At 57.0% G+C, this 20,976-nt stretch overlaps 2 protein-coding genes across 2 annotated transcripts in view; one reads left to right on the plus strand and one right to left on the minus strand.

Annotated features, from left to right (window-relative positions):
• Positions 1-2,234: 2,234 nt before the first annotated feature.
• On the minus strand, positions 2,235-9,530 carry STARD10 (StAR related lipid transfer domain containing 10). Its single transcript, XM_062511842.1, has 6 exons — positions 9,270-9,530; positions 5,139-5,286; positions 4,813-4,916; positions 4,516-4,633; positions 3,683-3,735; positions 2,235-3,608 (listed from the first exon to the last, which is right to left on the minus strand). The coding sequence occupies exons 1-6, from the start codon at positions 9,450-9,452 to the stop codon at positions 3,381-3,383; spliced, it is 834 nt and encodes a 277-aa protein (XP_062367826.1). The 5' UTR covers positions 9,453-9,530; the 3' UTR covers positions 2,235-3,380.
• Positions 9,531-12,589: 3,059 nt separating this feature from the next.
• Positions 12,590-20,976, plus strand: part of CLPB (ClpB family mitochondrial disaggregase) — a 73,762-nt gene continuing 65,375 nt past the window's right edge. The window contains exons 1-2 of the mRNA XM_062515370.1: positions 12,590-13,293; positions 14,162-14,213. Coding sequence (XP_062371354.1) covers positions 12,618-13,293; positions 14,162-14,213 — 728 coding nt within the window. The 5' untranslated portion in view covers positions 12,590-12,617. The remainder of the gene's footprint in view (positions 13,294-14,161; positions 14,214-20,976) is intronic.

A 20,976-nucleotide genomic window follows, 5' to 3' on the forward strand; every position in this document is an offset into this window, starting at 1 on the left:
AAGGTGTGCTGAGAGCAAACTGGGGCGTACCGGAATTTGGCTGGGGAGTTCTGGGGCTGAGCTGGAGTATACTGGGGTTAATCTGGGGCATGAGTGCCCCAGTGAGGGGGGCGGGGGGCACACCGCTGTTGCAGCTGAGCAGGGGAACATTCCATACTCCCCCCCCCACCCCCTCCCCCCACCGCCCCAGCGGCTCCCAGTGTTCCCCCCCACCAGCGCTGTGCGCCCAGGGACCCACAGAAGCACGTGGAAAGAAACGCGACCTCCCCCAGGACACAAACCGCGGCTGAGGAGGTGCAGTGCCCCCCTCGCACCCCCCACCCAAACTGGGGTTGCCCCTCCAGCCCCCCTGGAGCACCCAGTACCTCTGTCTGGTGGCAGCGGCGGCTCCCGGAGGATGCCGGGGTGCTTCCCGGGGCGGGGGCACTCAGGGCCCCCCCTGCCAGGCCCGGGCTTGTTCCCGCACGGAGCTTTGGCTGCCTCATGGAAACAGGATTCAAAGGGAAGGCTGCCAGCACTTTCCCCAAAAAAATAATAAATGGGTTGTGTGTGGGGTTCTTGCCTCCCCACACAATTCCCAAGGTCTTGGTGGGGGGTAAGAAGGAGAGTGGGAGGGCTTGGGGACACAGAGGGGATGTGGGGTGTCCATGGCCAGCCCTCACGGCTGCCCAGCCTGGGACAATGGTCCTTTCATCCCGGCGCTCAGGGACCGGGACACGCTGGCTGCCTGCTACGGGGGTGGGCAGGGCCCCCCCGCTCGGCCCCTCGCCCACGCGAGGCCGCGGGCAGGAGGGGCTATGGCTCAGCCCCACAGCTAGGGCATGGTGCTCGGTGGGGCTCAGCCAGGGGGACTGTGTGAAATACCCCGGAAAGCTCCTCTGCTACCTGCATCTCCCCCTTCTCCAGGAATTCCCAGTCCGTCACATCCCCCTGCTCCCCTATCCCACTTTCCGGAGCCATCACATCCCCCACGTTATCCCATCCTGCTCCCCAGAACCTTCACACACCCCTGCTCTCCAATCCTGGATCCTCGGATCCATCTGCAGGGGATACCCTCCTAGAGCCTTTGGCAGAGGATAAGGGTGCCATGGCCTTACCCAGTTTGGGGGGGTGTCACACAACAAAGTGCTGCCTGAGACCCCAGGGGCCAGTGGCAATGCCCGAGCCTCATCCCTGAAGGGGCTGAAGCCTTGCAGTCCTTCCCAGCAGCACTTCAGGGATTGCCCATGTCAGTAACCGAGGATGTCCCCAGCACAGCCCTGAAATCACTGCCCCCCCTCCACATATCCTACCTGAGCCCCAGCTCTTCTCAAACCCCCTGGCACCAGACATGTGCCAGAGCATATTCCACTTCCCTTTGGAGCCATCTTCTCTCTTCGGTACTGCAGTTCTGGGTCTCTGGCTGTACCTCCCAGAGCTGACAGATCTAAACCCTCCCCACAAGGGGCTTTATCCCATCACCTGCCCTGCTGTGTGTCCCCCTGGCTCCAGAGCTGCTGCAGTACATCCTGTATCCAGTTCAGCTCCATTTTCAACCTGCCAGGGGGATGGTGGCCAGGTTCGTTTTTAATTGGGTTCTATTTTTAACTGGGATCAGTGCAGGAGGGTGGGAGGGGTAGGGAGGGTGTGGTGGGTAGAAATTAACAGGAAAAATGGGAAGCAGATCCCTAGTGCCCACCCCAGCCCCACTCACCAAGACCCTACTGGGGTGCAGAGAAGAGCTGGGGCCTGCTGAGGTGTTGGGGTACCAGACCACTAGGAGGGCAGAAGGGGGGTGCACAAGCAGCTTTGCCCCAGGAAAAGTCGCAGGGCTCCACAAATGGTTCACAATCCCTGGGAGTGTCAGCTCTGTTCCCCAGGATTCTCCTCCAGAAGAAGCCAGGATGTATCCCCACAGAGTGCCCCTAAAGTTCAGCACCCCCCTGTCTCCTCTCCTAGAGGTGTTTCTGGGGGAAATGTACTGGTGGTACTGGCTTGGCTGGGGCTGTGGGAAAACCTGCTACAGACACATGTAGCCTCATCCCTAATTAGTGCCCAGCAGAAACTCAGCTTAGGGGTTTTCTCTGTCACCCTCTGGTGGCATCACCAGCACCCAGAGCCCCCCTGGAGGTCCCCACAACCCCAGAGGGTCTCACCAGCACCCACCGTGAGCAGGGACCCCCTGGCTGAGCACACTGGGAACAGGGATGGCTCCCAAAGGACTGAGGTGGGACAAAGGTTGAGTCCTTCCCATGCCAGATTTAATTATTTTATTCCTAAATAATCAGCTCCAGTACAAGATACAAAATCTCCCATGTCCCTGTGCACCCCCAGAAAAGGAGGGGGCAAGAGCATGGCCAAAGACCAGCTCTCAAACCCCCAGTCAAGGCCTCAAATTCCAGTGGAGGAAGGGTCCAGGCACCCAGCTTGGAAAAGGTCCCCATCCTGGAAAGGTGGGGGAGGGGACAGGAGCCTTCAGAGACCCACAGAACATCTGGAGGTGCCAGGAGCCCCCATCACAAAGTCCTCTCAACTTGCCTGAAGATGCTGGGAGCCCCCAGAGACACTCAGCACACCTGGAGGTGCAAGCTTACCCCAAAGCCTCCCCCAAACAAACCTGAAGATGCTTAGAGCCCATAAGATCCCCCTAAACATGAGTGGAGATCCCACAAGCTCCCCAAAACACCCACCATAGCACATCTGGAGCCCCTCAACTCCTCCCACACGCCTGAAGGTAAGACCCCAGTATCTTCTCCAACATGCTGGAGGTGCCAGGAGCCTAGAAGCTTCCCCTCTACATGCTTGGGGGTGCCGAAAAACCCCAAAGGCCCTCCTTCCCAGCATGCCAGGAGGTGCCAGGAGCCCCCCAAAACCCCTCTGCATGCCCAGAGGTTCCAGCAGGTGCCCAAGCACCACCTGGGGCTCTGCTGGGGGTGGGGATCCCATGGGATGAAGGCAGTTCTGTTGGACCAAAACAGAGGTGGGGAGCAAGGATGGGGGCAGAGGGGGAGCATAGTGGAAGGGTCTCCAGGGCCGAGGAGCAGGCACAGGGTCCCCCTTTTCCTCTGCCCCCTCAAAAGCTGAAGGGCACTTTGGGTTTGCCACCAACACGGACAACACTGGTGTCCCACAAGGGCTAAGCGACCAGACAACCCCCAACTTCCTACCCTGGGGGACCCACTATGTCCCTGCTGTCCCCAGACAGGGGTACAACAATGGGGGGGGGGGGGGGGGGGGAGGTCCCCCTGAACCCAAAGTGGGGGTGTATGTGTACAGGTGTGTGAGATAGAGACACAAACCATGTTAGAAGTGGGGGACAGGGAGAGGAGGAGGAGCCCCCGGGGGGGGGTCATGTCAGGCTGTCCTAGCCAGGGTAACAAGGAGAGGAGCTCCCAGGGGAATCAGGTCAGGCTGTCCTCATCACTGCCCTCGCCACGGTCCTCCTTGCTCTCGGCCAGGGAACTTTCATCAATGTTTTCCAGGGAATCCGCATGCTGGAGGGAGAGCTCGGAGAGTGCCAGGGCTGGGAGTCGGCTCTGCTCCGGGAACAGCCAGGGCTTGAAGTGAGGGTCATGCTTCTGCTTCCACTCAGGGTACTTGAGGCATGCCTTGTACATCTTCTTCATCGCCTGGGAGGAAAAGGGAGATGGGCAAAGAGACCCTTTGCCCCCACACCAGACCCACCCCAGTGCCACAAACTCACCTTGGGGGCCAGGAACTGGGAGGATTTGTTCACCACCCACTTTGGTAAAGAACCTGGAGAGAAGGGAGGGGCGGCTGGGAGTGGGACCCCCAGCATCCCCCAGGTGCCTGAAAACCAGGACCCCCACATACGGGACCCCCACGACACTCTCAGTGGGGACATGTGGCTGGAGAGAGGGAACGGGGTTCAATCCATACTGCTCTCTGCTCTTGCAGAGGTCAAAAACAGTAATTTCAGCATTTTGGGTCCCTCTTTCACCCCCAAAAATGAAAGATTTCAGGAGAACAGGCCCAAGATGTTTCCTCCTGGCATTGCTCCATGCTCTGTGCCTGGCTCTGGCTGCATCCTGAGACACTCCTGCTGAAAAGCCCTTCCAAGCCCACCTCAAGCATATTCACAGGTCCTCCTGAACCCACCCCAAGTCCCCCTGCGCTCAACCTGAGACTTCTTGAAGCCCTACTGACCCTGCCCTGAAGTCCCAGAGCCCCAGTGAATCCCCACTGAGCTGCCCCCAGCCCAACCTGAGATCCCACTGAGCCCCCATTAAGTCCAAGTGAATGCCCATTCAGCACTCCCTCTGACCACCCCGAGCCCCCACTGAATCCCCCAATCTACTCTTGAGCCCCCACTGAGCCCAAAATCCCCATTAAGCCCCAACAGACACCACCCTGACCTCCCAATGACCCATTACACTGACTTATGAGACACCCACTAAGCCCCCCTGACTTCCCCCAAGACTCCACTGGGCCCCCTTCCCCAAGCACACACTGACAAGAGGGAAGGACTTCAGGGTGATGAGCCCCAAGGCACAGAGCTGGGTGTCCCTCTCTTACCTTTGGGGTCCACCTGTGCCAGGTAGGTGATGGTGCAGCTCTTGGCACCCGTCCCCTCGATCAGGTAGCCTGTCTGGATGGAGACAGCCCGCACCATGTCCTTGCGGGGGGGGTACTTCTGTGGTGGGGAGCAAGGAGGGAACATCAGTCAGTGGCAGCGCAGGTGGAGTACAGCAAGCCCCAGCCACAAGCAGGGCTGCCTCAACCCCCCAACTTGCCAACCTATCCTCCCAAGCTCCGAGTGAGCCCCAGAACCAGCCCAGCACCACAGGACCCCTGGTGCACCGCTGAACTCACAGGATGCTTGACAGAGTAGTTCATGATGATGTAGTCAGAGCCCATGGGCAGCCAGGAGCGGAGTGTGACCACGTCCCGGTTCTTCAAGGGCTTGGGACACCTCCCTAGGGACAGCACCGGGTGGGATGTTCCAGAGTGAGACACCCGCCTTCAAGTATGGGGTCCCCTCCTGCCCTCCACACTCCCCCAAACAGGTACCAAGGCTCCTCCCTTCAATGCCAGACACCATGGATCCCCTGGATGCCAAACCCAGGGGTGGAGTGGCAGCAGCCCTGGGGTTCAGCCCTCCCCCAGGACTGCCCAGATCCCCCCAGCACCCTCCTCACAGGCGTAGTAGCCCACATCGGAGTTGGCCGTCAGCCTCCCGATGTCAAAGGTCTCGATGACGTTGGTGTCCCACTTCTTGCGGTACTCGATGTCATGGAGCACGTCGTACAGAGTCTCTGCTGGCACGTCCTTGCACTCCATCCTGCACTGCAAGGCAGGGGGCGTGAGAGACCTACCAGGGGCCCCCAGGCTGAGAGAGTGGCCATGGGGATCCCAGGGCAGGAGGTTAGCTGTGGACACCCCCAACAGGATGGCAGTGGGGACCTCACAGTGGGAGGATGGCCATTGGGACCCCCAGGTGGGAAGGTGGCTGTGGGGAACTCGTAAGAGGACAGCAGCGGGGACCCTCTGGCAGGAGGGATGCACTGGGGACCCCAAATTGTGAGAGTGGCAGTGGGGACCCCTGGGCGAGAGTGCGGCCATGGGGACCCCAAGTGGGAAGGCAGCTGTGGGAAGCCCCAGCGAGCAGTGGGGGAGGTGTCTCCTCTCAGACTTTTTTTAAAAAGTCAATGCAACCTCCTCCAAGAAGACCTGGAACTCAACCAGCAGCTCACTTTGCCACCTAGAGCCACCCTGTAGCACAGGCACGCAGGGCCTCAAGACAGTGGGGAGCTGAGTCCTGGGTACTAGAGGACCCTGTTTCCCACCTGCCTCCTCATCACTATGGAGGTGCTCTCCCCAAAATGGCATCCCTGCACAGGGAAGCTGGAGGGAGCTAGTATGTGGGGCTGTGCCTGGTGCCTTGGGGCAGCATGGATTGCACAGAAGGGGTTGAGGGGTGCAGAGTGGGGAACTGCTCTGTAACCATGGCAGCCAGATCCAGGGAAGGCAAGGAGACAAGGAAAATGGAGAAGGTGAGGGCAGCTACCCCTGTAGCAGAAATGCCATCTGCTGAGGTCAAGGGCGCTGGAGCCAAGCGCGGGGCAGGGAGAGCAGCCAGCAGCCTGTCCCTGGGAATGCCACTGGCTCCTGTTTATCCCCAGGGATGGCACCAGCTCCTCCTGCCCTCCAGACACTGTGGTTCAGGATTTAGGGGTGGCCCTGTCACTCCAGCACATGGTACTAGGGACACCCCAGCCATGGGAAGGGTCACAGAAGCACCCAGCAATGGGGCACAGCCTCACATGGCCCCTTGATGGGACACAGCCATGGAGCCTGTCCCCCCACAGCACTTGTCCTCAATCCCATCCTTGCCCCACAGAGCCCAGCCTCACCCCTACAGTGCTCAACCCCACAGATCCATTCCTGCCCCATGGAGTCTGCCCCCAACCCCACAGTGCTTATCCTCAATCTTAAAGACCCATCCCTGCTGCACAGAGCCCACCTCCAGCTCCTCCATTCACCCAAAAACTTGTCTGGGAACACCCACCCCTGCAGGGCAGTTTTGGGGAGAGCCTGCCTGGATGACTTGTTTGAAGAACCCCTGCTCCCAGGCCAGCCCGGCACCATATTCAGGTGGATTATTCCCAGAGCAGCAAGGCTGGTCAAGCCAGTAGTGCAGGACCTGCCCTGCAGGTGACTCACAGCCTGGGGGGGGTACTAGGGGGGTCCCAGCAGGAGAGGAGATGGTGCCATCTGGGAAGCGTCCGGAAACAAATGCCCCAACCCTGAGTCAATATTGACTAATGGATTGAGAAGGAGGAGGAAGAGGAGGTGGAGGAGGAAGAGATGAAGTCCCCAGGGCTGGGGTTATGCTGTGCCCGAGGCAACACAGAATGGGCAGCAGACTGTGGGACAGGAACAGATCCAAAGGGGAGATCCACCACCCCTACCATCCCTGCCTGGGGGAGTGGTGAGGGCTGCAGCCACCAAGGGGGTCCCCAAGCTCACCCTCACGGGTGGCTTCACCAGCACTCCAGATCATTTGGCTGCATCCTACAGGATGGATCCATCCTTTGGGAAGAGCCCATTTCAAGGGGAAACCATTGTCCCTGGGAGATCTCAGATGCCAAGGCACCAACTCACTGCCCCACTGGGTAGGATGGGGTGTCCTGGCTGGGTTCCCCCAAGCCATAGCCAGTCCCAAGGCCACTAAATGTCCCACTGAGAGATCAGCCATGGCACCAACTTGTTCCCAGACTCCAGAAAACAGGTTAGACGGGAGCTGCATCCCTAATGGAGGGGGGTGGGGAGGAGGGGGCGGCAGCCTCAGAGCAGGGCGAGACCTTCAGGTTCCACTTAATTAGGCAAGGAATCCCGGAGGAATCCAGGATGAATTTAGGGGGAAAACAGCTCCTGGGAAGCTGCAGAGAATCCCCTGCACCCATGCAGAGACCCCCAGCGTGACGGGCAAACCCCTGGGCTGCACCCTGCCATGCCACGTCAGCAATGCCACACGAGTCTATCCCTTCAAAATCCAGCGGAAGCATCTCATCCTGGGTGGGATGGTGGGCCTGGGTGCTGCTGGGGGCCATGGGGAGGGGACAAGGACTGATAGCTCACGGGGTCTCCCATACCCAGTGGCACACACGTGGAATCAACATATTAACAACTAGCAGAACCTTTCCAAGCAGGATTTGTCCAGGAGGGCATGGAAAGGGGCAGGAACTGGCTCAGGGACTCCCGCGGGCAAAAGACAGCTCCAGGTGACTGTGGCGGGAGCAGCTGTGCCAGGACATCCTGGAGTGGGCTGGGTCCCTACAACGCCAACGTGGCACACTGGGATTGTGGGACAAGCAGGGGACGCACCCAAGCGCCACCTCAGTCTGGGGGATGTTTTGGTATGCAACCCCCAAGAGCAAGCAGCAGAGCTGGGGAACATAAGGAGCTTGGGGGGGGGGCAGGAGGCAGGGGGAAAGGAATCAGGATGCACTGTCCCACAGAGCCATGCCCATGTTATCATGCCAGGATACCACAGCAATGGACGCTCCACATCCCACCCACCACGATGGGGTAGGGTGCAAGCAGCACCAGTGACTGCCTGCACCCCAGGGACCACCATCCCCCATCCCATGGTTCACTGCTGCCACCAGGGCACAACAGGGACCTGTTTCCGGGTCACGGCAGCCCAAACTCCTCCAACATGCTATGGTGGAAGCAACCCAGTGGTTCCACGCCGAGAGCTGGGCACAGCCAGTGCCAGTGCCCCAGGGACAGGTTTCCCCAGCAGCGCCAGTGCCAAGTGCTGCAGAGCAGTGTGTGAGCAGGCCGTGTCGTCACTGCTGCCACCGTCACCACCACTGCCACTACCCGGGCTTGACACCACAGCAAGGGCGATGCCACCCACTACGCCAGGACAGCTTAATGAAACTGCCACCAGGGACAGGAACACCAGCCAGAAACTACAGTGTAACCCCATCTGGATACTGCTCCTGTCTCAAGTTGTGCCTTGGAAACCCAGTGTCCCTGCTTTGCCAGAGGGAAGAGCCAGGATGAGCGTGCACCTGCCTGTGCCAGCACACCGGCACCAAGAGGAAAGGGACCCACGCAGTGGGAAATGCAGTGGGGACATAGGGAGCTCTGGGCAAGGAGGACAACCCCAGTGACAGCAGGCCAGTGGCTGCAGGCTCCAAGGAGTCCCCTAGCCCACCAAGCATGGGAGGTGTGTTCCCAGTGGGTGAAGTGGGGAGAAGCAGCACCCATGGCCCCACACACCCTGGCATTTCCCGTTTATCCCTGGCTGAGTCTCCAGTCCCCCCTGCACAGCCCTCAGGGGTGCCTACCTGTCCGTGGCTTGGCCCTGGAGTTGTGCTTGTCCTGGGGTCCCCAGTCCCCCCGAGCCTGCCCATTTGGCCTGGTGTGCCTGGGGTCCCTGACAGCCATCGGGGGCCAGCTCAGCCAAATCCCCGCTTGCCCCAAGGTGCGGCATCACCTGAGGGACCCTACTATTCCCCGCGAATCCCGCTCACCCCTGGGTGGTGGTCCAACCCCTGAGTTCCCACTCGCTATGGGGCCCCCAGTCCCCGTTCACCGTGGGGTCCCCGCTCCTTCCCCCCAAGCCCAAGGTGCAGCATCGCCCCAGGGTCCCTCCTGCCTCCAGGTCCTCCGCGGGGTCCCCGCGCCACCTCCTTGCCGCTGGATACCCCAATCCCGGGGGGATGCCGGGGCGGTATCGCCGTGCATCGGGGGTTTCCCAGGAAGGGTGGGGGTGTCTCATCGTGCACCAGCGAGTGCCGGCCAGCAGGTCTCACCTTGATCTTGTGGAGGGCGCGCTCGGGCTCCAGCAGCTGCACCCAGACCGCCACCCCGCCCTTGCTGTAGGTGAGGCTCCAGCCGCGCTCCGACTCGCACTCTGCCCGGAACGCCCCAAAGTCCCGGTCGTCGGGGATCTGCACGCTGTCGCGACCCGACATGCCGCCGTCGTGACCCGACATGGCCCCGGAACGTCCCCGCCCCGCCGGTGCCGGTGCCGGTGCCGCGGGAGGCGCCAGCCCCTACGGCGGCATTGCGGGGCGCGGGGCGCGATGGGACCGGCAGGGGCGGGACGGGGCGGGACGGGGCGGGGAGCACCGAGGGGCGGGATCGGGGGGGGGGAGACCTAGGGGAAAACTGGGCGGGGGGGGGGGGGGGGGAGGAGCGGGAGCGCCGCACGGGATGGGGCATGAGGAGAAATGGCGGGGAGGAGCCGGGGGGAGAAACGGGAACGTCGAAGCTGAGACCAGGAGGAGCAGGCAGAAATCGGGAGACCGGGAGCACGGGGAGAAAGGCAGTGGCAGAGGGGGGCAGCCCAAGTTGGCGGTGTACCGGGACGCAGGAAGCAGTTGCAGAGTGGTGGCACTTGCAGGGATACCTGCACTGCGCGCCAGGGAAGGTTTAGGTTGGATATTGGGAAAATTTCTTCTTGAAAGGGTTGTCCAGCTCTGGCACTGGTAGAATCCCTTTCTCTGGAGGCGTTTAAAAAAACCCATGTAGATGTGGTACGTGAGGACATGGGTTAGTAGTGGCCTTGGCAGTACTTGGGGAGTGGTTGGGCTCAATGGTTTCAGCAGGCTTTTCCAACCCAAATGATTGCATTATTCCAGTTGGGGTAGGAATAATTCCATTATTCCTCCAAGTGCAGGACAGAGGCCCACAGCCTCTCTGCAGGTGGCAGGTCACCCTGATGTGACGCTGTCACCTGTACCTGTGCAGCATGTAAGCATTATCCATCTTTTGCGCCAGTGCTGGGCGGCCTTGCTATGGCATCCCCACAGTACCGTGGCCAGGAGGAGGTGGGCATCCTGCCATTGGCAGCGCTGACTAGGATGCTATTTTTGGAAGAGCTCAGTCTCTGGCTCCCATCCAGCTCTGAAAATGCTGCCGACTCAGGATTTTTTTTCTTTCCGTTTGGGAACACTGAGGAGTCCTCTTCCAGCTCCCATGAATAACTGTGTAAATTATGACAGGGCAGTGTGGCACGTACCTAGACTGGCAAAGCAAAGCCTGTCCCAGCAGCAGGAATGTGGGACCGAGTCCCTTTTCCAGGATGAGGCCCTTCCAGGGATGTGATAGCCAGAGGAGTAGGAGGGCACAGGGGTGTCACAATGCTCAGCACTTGTGAGGAGACAGGGACCTGGCACCACAGGGCTCACCATGCCACACCACTGCTCCCAGCATCCTCACCTGGGAAAGGAGCCAAAGGAGCCAAAGGAATCTCTGGCATCCTATCCCACTGGAAGTGGACATCTGCAGTGGATGACAGGGGAGTGCGTGCTGTGGCTGGTGCAGGAGGACCCTCTCCCTGCCCTTTCTGGCAGCTCTGCTGTGGAAGCTTGGGTTGTTCCCACCCTGTGTCCAGGGAAAGTGGAAAGGTGAAAATCATCACACTACAGCCCTTCCCAGCCCCCAGCAGTCCTGGCACTGGAAGCAGGAGCACCCACATTCCCAGCCAGCCCAGCCATGTGGCACCACGTGCCATTTCCAGTCTGGAACACAGATGACATGGGAGTCATGGGGTAGGGAGGACAGGCTGGAGGGATGGAGTAGCTGGGGAAACTGTGCTAGGATATTGGGGGAATTGGGCTGTTGGAGCTGGGAGAAGTGGGGGAGCTGGGCTGGAGAAGCTGATGAGCTGGGCTGGGGGGAGCTGGAGAGACTGGGCTGAGTACCTGGGGGAACTGGGCTATTAGAGCTGGAAAAACTGGACTGAGCAACTGAGCAAGGGGAGCCAGCAGTCAGTCTGGGGAAGCTGGGCTGGGCAACGGGGAGCACTGAACTGATCTGGAAGAACTAGGCTGGGGAACTAGAAGCACTGGACTAGTGGAATTTGGAAACTGGCCTGGGAAACTGGGAGCACTGAGCCGATGGAGCTGAGAGAGCTGGGCTGGGGAAGTGGGAGCACTGAGCTGATGGAGCTAGGGGAAGTGGACTGGGGAACTGGGAGCCCTGGGCTTTCTTTAAAAACTCCCAGTCCTGCTGGCCCCCATCTGGGTGCAGAAATGCCCATTCTGCAAACTACATGGGTCTTTCCCAGCTCCCTGGCTCCTGATCCTTATTCCTGCTCCACCATCCCACATCTGCCAACAGCGTGCAGAGCTAAATCCAGGGATCAGTAATTCAGGCAATAAAGCCAAGTCTTCTAAAAAAAAAAATCAAATCTCTAAAATGCATCTTCTTAGTAGCTCTGTTTAATCCAGGAGTATGTGGGACCCCGTGGAAACACTGGAATGATGGTGGGATGGCAAATGGGGCAAAGAGCTGCTGGGATAATGGGGGGAATTTGGGGTGAAACAGGAGGAAATTGGTGGAATGGCAAATCCTGGGGTGGGAAAGGGCTATGGACAACTTTGGGGGACAGCACACACACACATGTGCACTCACACACACGTGCATACTCGCAGATGTGCCCACACAGGCATCCTCCAGAGGCATCTACTCTCAGCCCAGCCTGCAGCAGATGCCCAGGATTTGTACCACCACATGTGCAAGTCCTGCCGGGCGGTACAAGTGCTACACACGTTTGTGGAGAGCTGCATGGGGGGTGTGCACACAGGAGAGCATGCGTGTGTGCAGGCATGCACTAATTCCTGTGTGCGTGAAGAAGCAGCCCTGTTGTGTGTGCGAGCGCACACGTTGTTTGTGTGAACCCCTGCGTGTGCGTGCGAGTACGTGCGTGCCCATGCGTGTTCGTGCATGTGCGTGCGCAGGTGTGTCTCTGTGTGGTGTGTGATGTGTGTTTGGTTTATGTTTGGTGTATGTTTGATGTACGTGTGTTGTGTTCGATGTCCGCCCACGTCCCGGCGTGTCTCCAACCTCCGCCCCGCCGCCCTGCGCTGCGCCCCCTGCCGGACCCCGCCACCTGCTTCCCTGCATGTCCCGCAGCCGACACTGCTTTCCCGGCATGCCCCGGGAAGGCCGCGCCGCCGGCGTCTCCTGGGGGTTGTAGTCCGCGGCGGCGGACAAGCGGGCCACAGGGCTCTGTGGGGACTATATCTCCCGGCATGCCTTGCCCCCCCCCCCGCATCAAGATCCGCCGGCCGGCAGCCGCCATCTTGGTCCGCCGGCTTCAGCGACGGGGGGGGGTAAGGTGCGAGCGGCGCAGCGGGAGGAGCGAGGGGACTATGCTGGCCTCTCTGGCATTCCGTCCGCTGCCACAGGGGCTAGCGCGGCTCCTCCGAGCGCGTCCATGGTGGTCGCCGTCACGTGCGAACTACGGGACTGCGGCGGCGGCTGCGGCTGAGGGGGCCGGGGCCGCCCGACAGCGCCTGCTCCCGGTGTTGGCCGCCAGGGGGCGCCGTGAGCTCGCGCCGTCGCCAAGAGCGAGGCTGCCATGGCGGATCGCTGCGTGCAGGGGGCGACAGCGGGGCCTGGGGGGGGAAGCCCTGGTAGGGGGGCCTGTCCCCGGGGGCTCTCCGGTAGCTGCTCCGCCAGGCCCCACTTTACCCATGGGGCCAGGCCCAGGGCGCTCTCCCGTAGTTAACGGGCCAGGCCTAAAGAGGACCACCACAGCCGAGAGGCCAGAGCTGCCTGTTCCAGACCTGGTCCCAATGCAGACCTCCCGGCCACCTGCCATCGGTCTGGCCAGCACTGGCTGCCTTGTGCCAGGAACTTCGTCCAGCCTCGTGGCATCCCTCAGAGAGCCGACGCCATGGCCCTCAGGTGCAGACCAGTACTGCTGTCATGCTGGAGACCCCGGCGGGCATCAGAGTGGAGCTGGGAGCTGCTCCATGGGAGCAGGGCTGCCTGCCCTCATCGCTGCGCTGGCTTACTGCTACCTGCAGGACCGCCTGTCCAAGGGTGACTATCGCTGCTGGGGCCGGCCCTGGGGCGGGAGGAGTGGGATGCAGGACAGAGAGTCCTGTGCCCTTTGGGAGGGGATGTGGGGTCCCTCCTTGGGGATAGAACCTGCCTGCTGACTGTGACCTGGGAAGCTCTCCAGGGAAGGGAGTATCCTTAACGTTTCAGAGCATAAAGGGGCTCCAAGAGAGCTAGAGAGAGGCTTTGGACATGGGTCTGGAGAGACAGGATAAGAGGGAATGGTTTTCCACTGACTGGCTTCTTTTAACCCTGAAGGTTAAAAAGCTGAAATATTGGGAAGAAATTCTTGCCTATGAGGTTTGGTGAGGCCCTGGCACAGGTTACCCAGAGAAGCTGTGACTGCCCTATCCCTTGCAAGTGTTCATGGACCTGTTGGACAAGGCTGGAAGCAACGTGGTCTGATAGGAGTCCCTCCTCATGGCAGAGAGGTGGAATGAGATAAGCTTTAAGGATCCTCCCAACCCAAACCATCACTTATCCCATCTCCCAGAGCTGAGTGCTGCTCTTCCCTTCTCTAGCCAGGGGGTGTCATTCTGACTCTGTGGTAGGAGCACTGCTGTGTTGTCTGGAAACCTCTGGCTGAGGCTGACACCTTGGGGTGACAGTGTCCACTGCCCTGGGATGCCTGCTGCAAACCACAGTCCCCTGTTCTCAGGATGTGTGGTGAGGGGCTGGAGTCAGTCACCAAGACAGCAAGGAGTTTTTAGGTAGCCTGCTCACAGGAGTAGGCTCTTGCTCACTGGGGTGGTCAGTGAGAGCTCTGAGCAGCAGCAGCCCCTGCACATTCCAGGTTAAGATGACCATGTATGTCCTCCATGCTAACTCCCTCTCTCTTTCTGCATTTCAGAAGATGCCCTTCTGGAAGCTGCAAGGATTAACAACGTTTCAGAAGTCAACAGGTGAGTGGGTTCTAAGACGTGAGAGCAGTGTGCCAAGGGCTGGGAAGGCAGGAAAACCCTGTCAGCACGTGGGGAAGGAAGGGACTGGCTGCTCCCCTTACCCTCTCAGATAAAGAGTGGGTGAGAAGGGATGGGGAGCACTATTAGTTGCTGAGTAGGAGGTGGATTGCACATCCTTGTGCTGAAAGAGGACAGTGTGAGGCCATACTGTGCAGATGTGGACGTACCCCTGTGAGTGACACCCTGCAGAGGCTCATTTGTTGGGGTCTGTCTCTGAACAAACAGCTCTTGTGGGTTCCTTAGCCTGAGTCCACCCACCCAGGGGAGTTAGGGAAGTGAGTGGTTGAGTCACCAAAGATATAGCTGTTAGGGAGTGGAGCACCTCCAGAGCTCCTGTCCCATGGCAGCAGGCTTTTTGTCACAGTTGGCTGTGCCTGCCCCAATCGGGGTGGTGCCATGGCACCTTTCAGGTGCATCTGGCAGCATTACATTCCCTGACGTGGAAACAAAGAGCCAGTTTTTCAGGCTCAGCATGTGACTAGTCCCCAGAAGGCATATTCCTTCTTCGGCCAAACCTCCGGGGAGGGACTCAAAGGCTCCAGGGATGGTTTGTGAGCAGCAGTGCCATGTCACTGACCAATTGCTGCGCCCAGTGCTGAGGACAAGATCCGGGACTGTGAGAGGAAAGCAATTCTTCCCTAAAGTGGGAAGAGAAGTGTGAGAACCTTGGAGCTGCTTCTTGAACAGATCCTGGCACTCCTACCTGGTCTCTCTCAGAATGCTAGAGTTCTCCCAGGTCCCAGGTGCTGCCCTCAGCCAGTGTGGAATTCAGATTTTATGGCAGCCCAGCAGCTTGTGTAGGATGGGAAGAGATATTGCTGCTCTCCTGTGTATGCCACACACGTGTTTCTGTCTCTGGCTGAGATCTCCCACCCAGCACAGGCACCTGGGGGGGCAGGAACTGCTGTCCATGTGTAGAAGCAAAGGGAAGAGAAGGATAAGTGAGGAAGAGGAGAGGGGGAGGAGACTCTTGCCTGCAGCCAGGGAATGTTCCATCCAGTTCCCAGGATCTTGGATGAAGCAGCCTGGCTCTGCTGTACCCCAGGGCTGAGATCTGGCCTAGATCAAGGGCCAAAGAGGATATTGGTGTGCAGCTAATTGGCACATGTGTTCTGCTGTTTGTAATTGCAGGAAGCTGCTGTTCAAGGGATGTCTGGGTGATTTGTGGGCCTGGTCAGGCAGAACAGCAAGAGGGATGATCTGTGCTCCAGCTGGTCAGGGCAGGGCTGGTGGCTGTGCACCATCCTGCTGGGCTGCACGTCTACAGCTTCTCCCTTTGTTTCTGTGTTCTGTCACAGAATCACAGAATCATTTGGGTTGGAAAAGCTCTTTGGGATCATTGAGTCCAACCGTTCCCCAGCACTGCCAAGCCCACCACTAAACCTGTCTCCAAGTGCAACACCTACATGTCTGTTAAATCCCTCCAGGGATAGGGACTCCACCACTGCCCTGAACAGCTTGCACCAAGGCTTGATGACCTTTTCCATGAAGAAATTTTCCCAAACATCCAACCTAAACCTCCCATAGCACAACTTGAGGCTGTTTAATCTCATCCAGTCACTTGTTACCTGTCACTTGAGAATAGCCTGACCCCCACCTGGCGACACCCTCCTTTCAGAGAGTTCTACAGAGTGAGAAGGTTCCCCCCAAGCCACCGTTTCTCCAGACTGAATTCCCCCAGCTCCCTCAGCCACTCCTCATCAGCCCCTTTGGTCCAGATCCTTCAGCAGCTCCACTGTCCTTCTCTGGACACAGTCCAGGACCTCAAAGTCTTTCTGGTCATGAGGAGCCTAGCACTGCGGGCAGGAATTGAGGTACCCAATCCGTGCCCTGTGCAAGGGAACAAGGATCTGCCTTGGGATTGCTGGCCACACTGTAGCTGATACAAGTCAGGGTACCATTTGCATTCTTGCCCACTTGGGAACACCTATCTTATGTTCAGCCACTGTCAGTCAGCACCCCCCAGGGCCTTTCCTGCTGTGAATTCTGCCACTCTGCTCCCAGCCTGTATATCTGCACAGGGTTGTGGTGACCCTGGTGCAGAACCCAGCACTTAACCTTATTGAACCTCGTACAGTGGCTTCAGCCCATTGAGCCAGCCTGTCCAGATCCCTCTGCAAAGGCTCTCCAGGGCCTTCTTTCCCATCCTGTTCCCTGTGGGGCTGGCAGCCCTCCCACTGTTTGAAACTTTGTGCCTAACTCTGCTTGGCACACACTTTTTGCTTGTGCATAAAGCACAAATGGTGAAAGCTAGTGACTCACCCTGCTGCAGGCAGTTTCAGCCTCAAATATGATGGACTGGAGCATCCCTCTTAAAAGGAAAGACTGAGGGAGATGGGGCTGTTCAGCCTCAAGAAGAGATGACTTGAGAGGGAAACTCATCCTTGTCTGTAAATGTCTGCAGGGAGGTTGTCAGGGGATTGACCAGGTTCTGCTCACTAGTGCCCAGCAATGGGCCAAGAGGCATCAGGAGAAACTGGTGCACAGGAATTTCCATCTCAATATGAGAAAGAACCTTGTACTGTGAGTTTTACAAAGCACTGGAACAGCCTGCCCAGAAAGTCTATGGAATCTACTTCCTTGGGGATATTCAAACCCTGCTTGGACACAATCCTGTGCAGCCTGCTCTGGGTGAACCTGCTTAAGGAGAAAGTTGGATAAGGTGATCTCCAGAAGTCGCTTCTCACCCCAACCACCCTCTAAATCCATGAATCTATTTACAACAAGCTTCCACAGCCCAGGATTGCCAGAGCTACTGCAGGCTGACAGAGGAGACACAAACAGGCTTGCCTTTAATTCTTTTTCCACCTGCAAGGGGTAAACTCCAAACTGAACCTCAATGGGGCAGGAGTGTGACAACCCAGCTTGGCAGCCATCCATGGAACATAACCTGTCCTCCCACCATAGTGCTGTCCCCTCCCTGCGCTGTCCCCTGGGGTGTCAGGAGAGGGAAGGCCGTTGCTGGTATTTCTTATACAGCTTCAGGCTTGTTTGAAGTGGGGTGCTGACCTTTTCCAAATGCCTTCTTCAGCTGACAGCTGGTCATGGCCCTCTGCACGAGAACATCAGAATACAGTTACTAGGAAATACAGTCTTTTTGTCTGAAGTGTAGAAAATGGCCATGTGAGAGAGGGTGGGACACACCAAGAAGATGATGAGGTCCTGCTTGAAGTACTGATTCTAGATCTAGAACCCTCATCATATGAAGGCTGTGGAGCTGCTGGAGTGAGTGAGCCCAGAGGAGGCCAGGGAGATGCTCCAAGGGCTGGAGCTCCTCTTCTCTGGAGACAGGCTGAGAGAGCTGGGGGTGTTTACCTGAAGAAGAGAAGGCTCTGAAGAGACCTTGAAGCCTCTGCCAGTGCCCAAAGGGGCTCCATGACAGCTGAAGAGGGACCCCAAGGGCATGGAGTGACAGGGCAAGGGGGCATGGCTTCAGACTGATGGAAGGAAGAGTGAGGTGAGATATTGGGAAGAAATTCTTCCCTGTGAGAGTGGGGAGGCCCTGGCACAGGCTGTCCAGAGAAACTGTGGCTGCCCCATCCCTGGAAGTGTTCAAGGCAAGGTTGGATGTGTCTTGGAGCAACCAGGTCAAGTGGAAGGTGTCCCTTCCCATGGCAGAGGGTGTTAGAACTAGCTGAACTTTAAGGTTTCTCCCAACCCAAACCATTCCATGATTCTGTGATTATTCCAAGCAGTGATTTTTAACTCTCAGAAGGTACAGGCCTTTCAGGCATAGCAGACAGACCTCACTGGAATACACATTTGTATTGCTGCAAGAAAAATCCATATCCACAGCCCCTCTGCCGTAGGCTTGCCTCTACCATGTGGCTCCTCTGAGCTTCCAGCCAAGTTTTCTCATCTTTAACCATTTGTTCAATGCAGGGAACCAGGCTGAATTCTTCATTGAGCTGAAAGAGCATGCTATATTCTGAGAACATCCCTTTTGAAGCATGTGGCAAACCATCTCTTCCCTCCAAGCCCTTCATGCTGTTAGCCTGCACAAACAATAGTACCTAATTCATGTAAATAGTTCAGTTTTCTCAGCCTCAGTTGTTCTGTGCATTTGGAAGGAAGGCAAGAAGCAAAGGCATAAAAAATGTCCACCTCAATCACAGTTGTGTTGATCCCTACTTATATTGATTTTTTGTGTTCCAGCTTTGTTTCTTAGGAAGCCACCCCAAAAGCACAGGCCTTCAGCAGTTTTCTCACCAGATTACCATGACAGATCAGTGTTTTCCTCAGCCCTGTTCAACTGTGACTCATGGAGACACACAGCATGTGTCAGACACCTCAGTTTCATTCTTAGCAGCAGGCAGCCACTCATATCTGTGTGGTGGTGAGATCTGGAGCTGATCAGGTGCTCTCCTGCTCTCACAGGGATCCAGACGGTTGTGGCAGTGGGGCAGGAAGCTCCATGTCAGTTGCTGCAGCTGAGTCTGCTCTCCCCAAGCTGATTTTTTAGGTGGCGGTGATACAGAAACAGCTGAGTTAGGCTTGATTGCCCCAAACAGTGTTCTCTCAATTTTCAAGCAGCATCACTCATCTTGGCTCTGACTAATGGCAGTTCTGCCTTCTCCTCCAGACTGTGCTTGGGTCTTCTCCCTTGTTTGTAAGCAGCAGAGCTCACTGAGCACAACTTCCCCCATCCCTTTCCCTGTTCAAGGCCAGGTTGGACAGGGCTTGGAGCAGCTGATCTATCAGAAGGTGTTCCTGCCCACGGGAGGGAGTAGGAACTAGATGATCTTTAAGATCTCTCCCAACTGTAACCCTTTCAGTTCTCTGCAGTTTGGGGTGTGGACTGGAGGTACAGCAGCACCTTTTGTTTGCTTCCTGGCTCAAGGGTTCATTAAGGAATTCAGCAACTGCATTTGAATTCAGAGACTGGGTAAAAAAACCCTCTGTAGTGAGTCAGGCTTTGCTTACCTGGAACATCAGGTCCTTGAAAGGCACTGTGTGGAGGAGGTGGGCCTTTATGGGAGCTGGTATCCCATGTTGAAGCATTTGCTCTCACAGAATAATTGTGAGTGTCATGACTGAGGCTTGAGGGATGCCTGAATGCTTTGCAGGGTGAGCAGAAGAGTCGTGTTGTTGGCTTCTGGAGCATAATGGCCTCTGGCCACTAGCCATCGTGTACCTTATCTCCTTCCTGAACAGCTGTGACACATCTTCAGCAGTGGTAGTGCCGGCAGGTTGGAGACAGGATTGGGAGATGATTTATAATTTGTAATTTATTTCCATTGCTCCATGTTTATATGATGTTGACCTTGCATTTGTCTGTGTGTATCTGAGTCACAGACACCTAGGGTTTTTAGGATAAAAAGATGTTTATCATGTAAATGTCCCATTTAGTCTTTTCTCCTAAATACCAAATTATCCAGTACTGGGTTTCAGTGGAAGTTTTGTTACTGGTTATTGAGTTTGATTTGGCCTGTGGCTCTGAGAATTCAGAGCAGATACAACAGCCCGGATTTCTTCATGTTGGCAATGAAGTATCAGGTGAGATTTGTGTGTGCTGTACTTTCCTTTACTAGATAGCTGGAAAACTGTCCTTTTTTGTCTGCTTCTTGTTGTATTTTGGCCTCCCGGGATTGTTTGAGTTTGCACACCTAGTCATAGAGCAGTGTCTCTGCAGCTGACTCTGAGCCAGCCATGAGAGACAGGAGATCTCATGCTTCTTTCCAAAAAAGCTTTAAAGTCTCTAAACCCCAGTTCCTTCTCTCTGGAAGCAGACACCAACACACCTGGATGCATGGGAGCTTCTGTATGTCTGGAATATGTCTGGGAACCATCACAGGGTTAATTCCAGTTAGTGGAGATGTTTATCAGCAGGGCTGAGTGCAGACCTGCCTCCTGAGCAGCTCTGGGTTTGGAGGACAAGCAGCCCACCAGCATGGATGTGGCCTGTACAACCAGGGGAGCAATTATTCCACTTTCCTCACAGCTCAGGAGTTAAGGAACATCTTGGAAGGTCAGGCAGCGGTTCAAAACGTGACAAGTGCTTGTTTACCCAGCACATAAACTGTGAATGTTGGTGGATGTGAGGAAGTCTGACACTTGAGTTCAGACCTGCGCTGAGTAAATTGAGGAGGTAACACATGCTGCTTCCAGTGGAAATGGAGTGTCAGAAGTTAGTGTATTATGCTCAAATTCCTCTGCAAACAGTGAGGACTCATTTCTCACTTACACTGCTGGCCTCAGCCAGAGCAGGCCAGCAGGCTGGTAGGGTATTTTTGTGGCACATAGCTCAGCTGTTGCTTTGGTGTGACTGGATTGGGGCTACTCCCTGTAAGGTTTCACATTCTCTTCCAAACCTGGTGATGCCAACTGTCAGATCACAGAAGGATTTGGATTGGAGGGGACCTTGAAGCTCATCCAGTTCCAGCCCCCTGCCATGGGTAGGCAGTAATCTAGGTTGCTCCTAAAGCCCTGTCCAGCCTGGTTTGAACACTTAAAGGCACGGGGCAGCTACAGCTACTGCATGTCTATATTAGCCTTTTCATGCTTGGCTTGTACCTCTTTGACTTTCCCCACTCTGTGTGCTCTCACCCATGGTGGTTTTGCCCACCCTTTGTACCCCCAGACCTGCTCTCTTCTTGGAGTTTGCTTTACCTCCTGAAACTTGGATTTATAAGAGTTTCCCTTTGATTTTGAAAATTTATTTCCAGGAGTTTCTGGCCACTGGCCCCTCTGCATGGCCTGTCTG

This window comes from Cinclus cinclus, chromosome 2, assembly GCF_963662255.1.
Source record: "Cinclus cinclus chromosome 2, bCinCin1.1, whole genome shotgun sequence".
In the NCBI taxonomy this organism is placed as follows: Eukaryota; Metazoa; Chordata; class Aves; order Passeriformes; family Cinclidae; genus Cinclus; species Cinclus cinclus.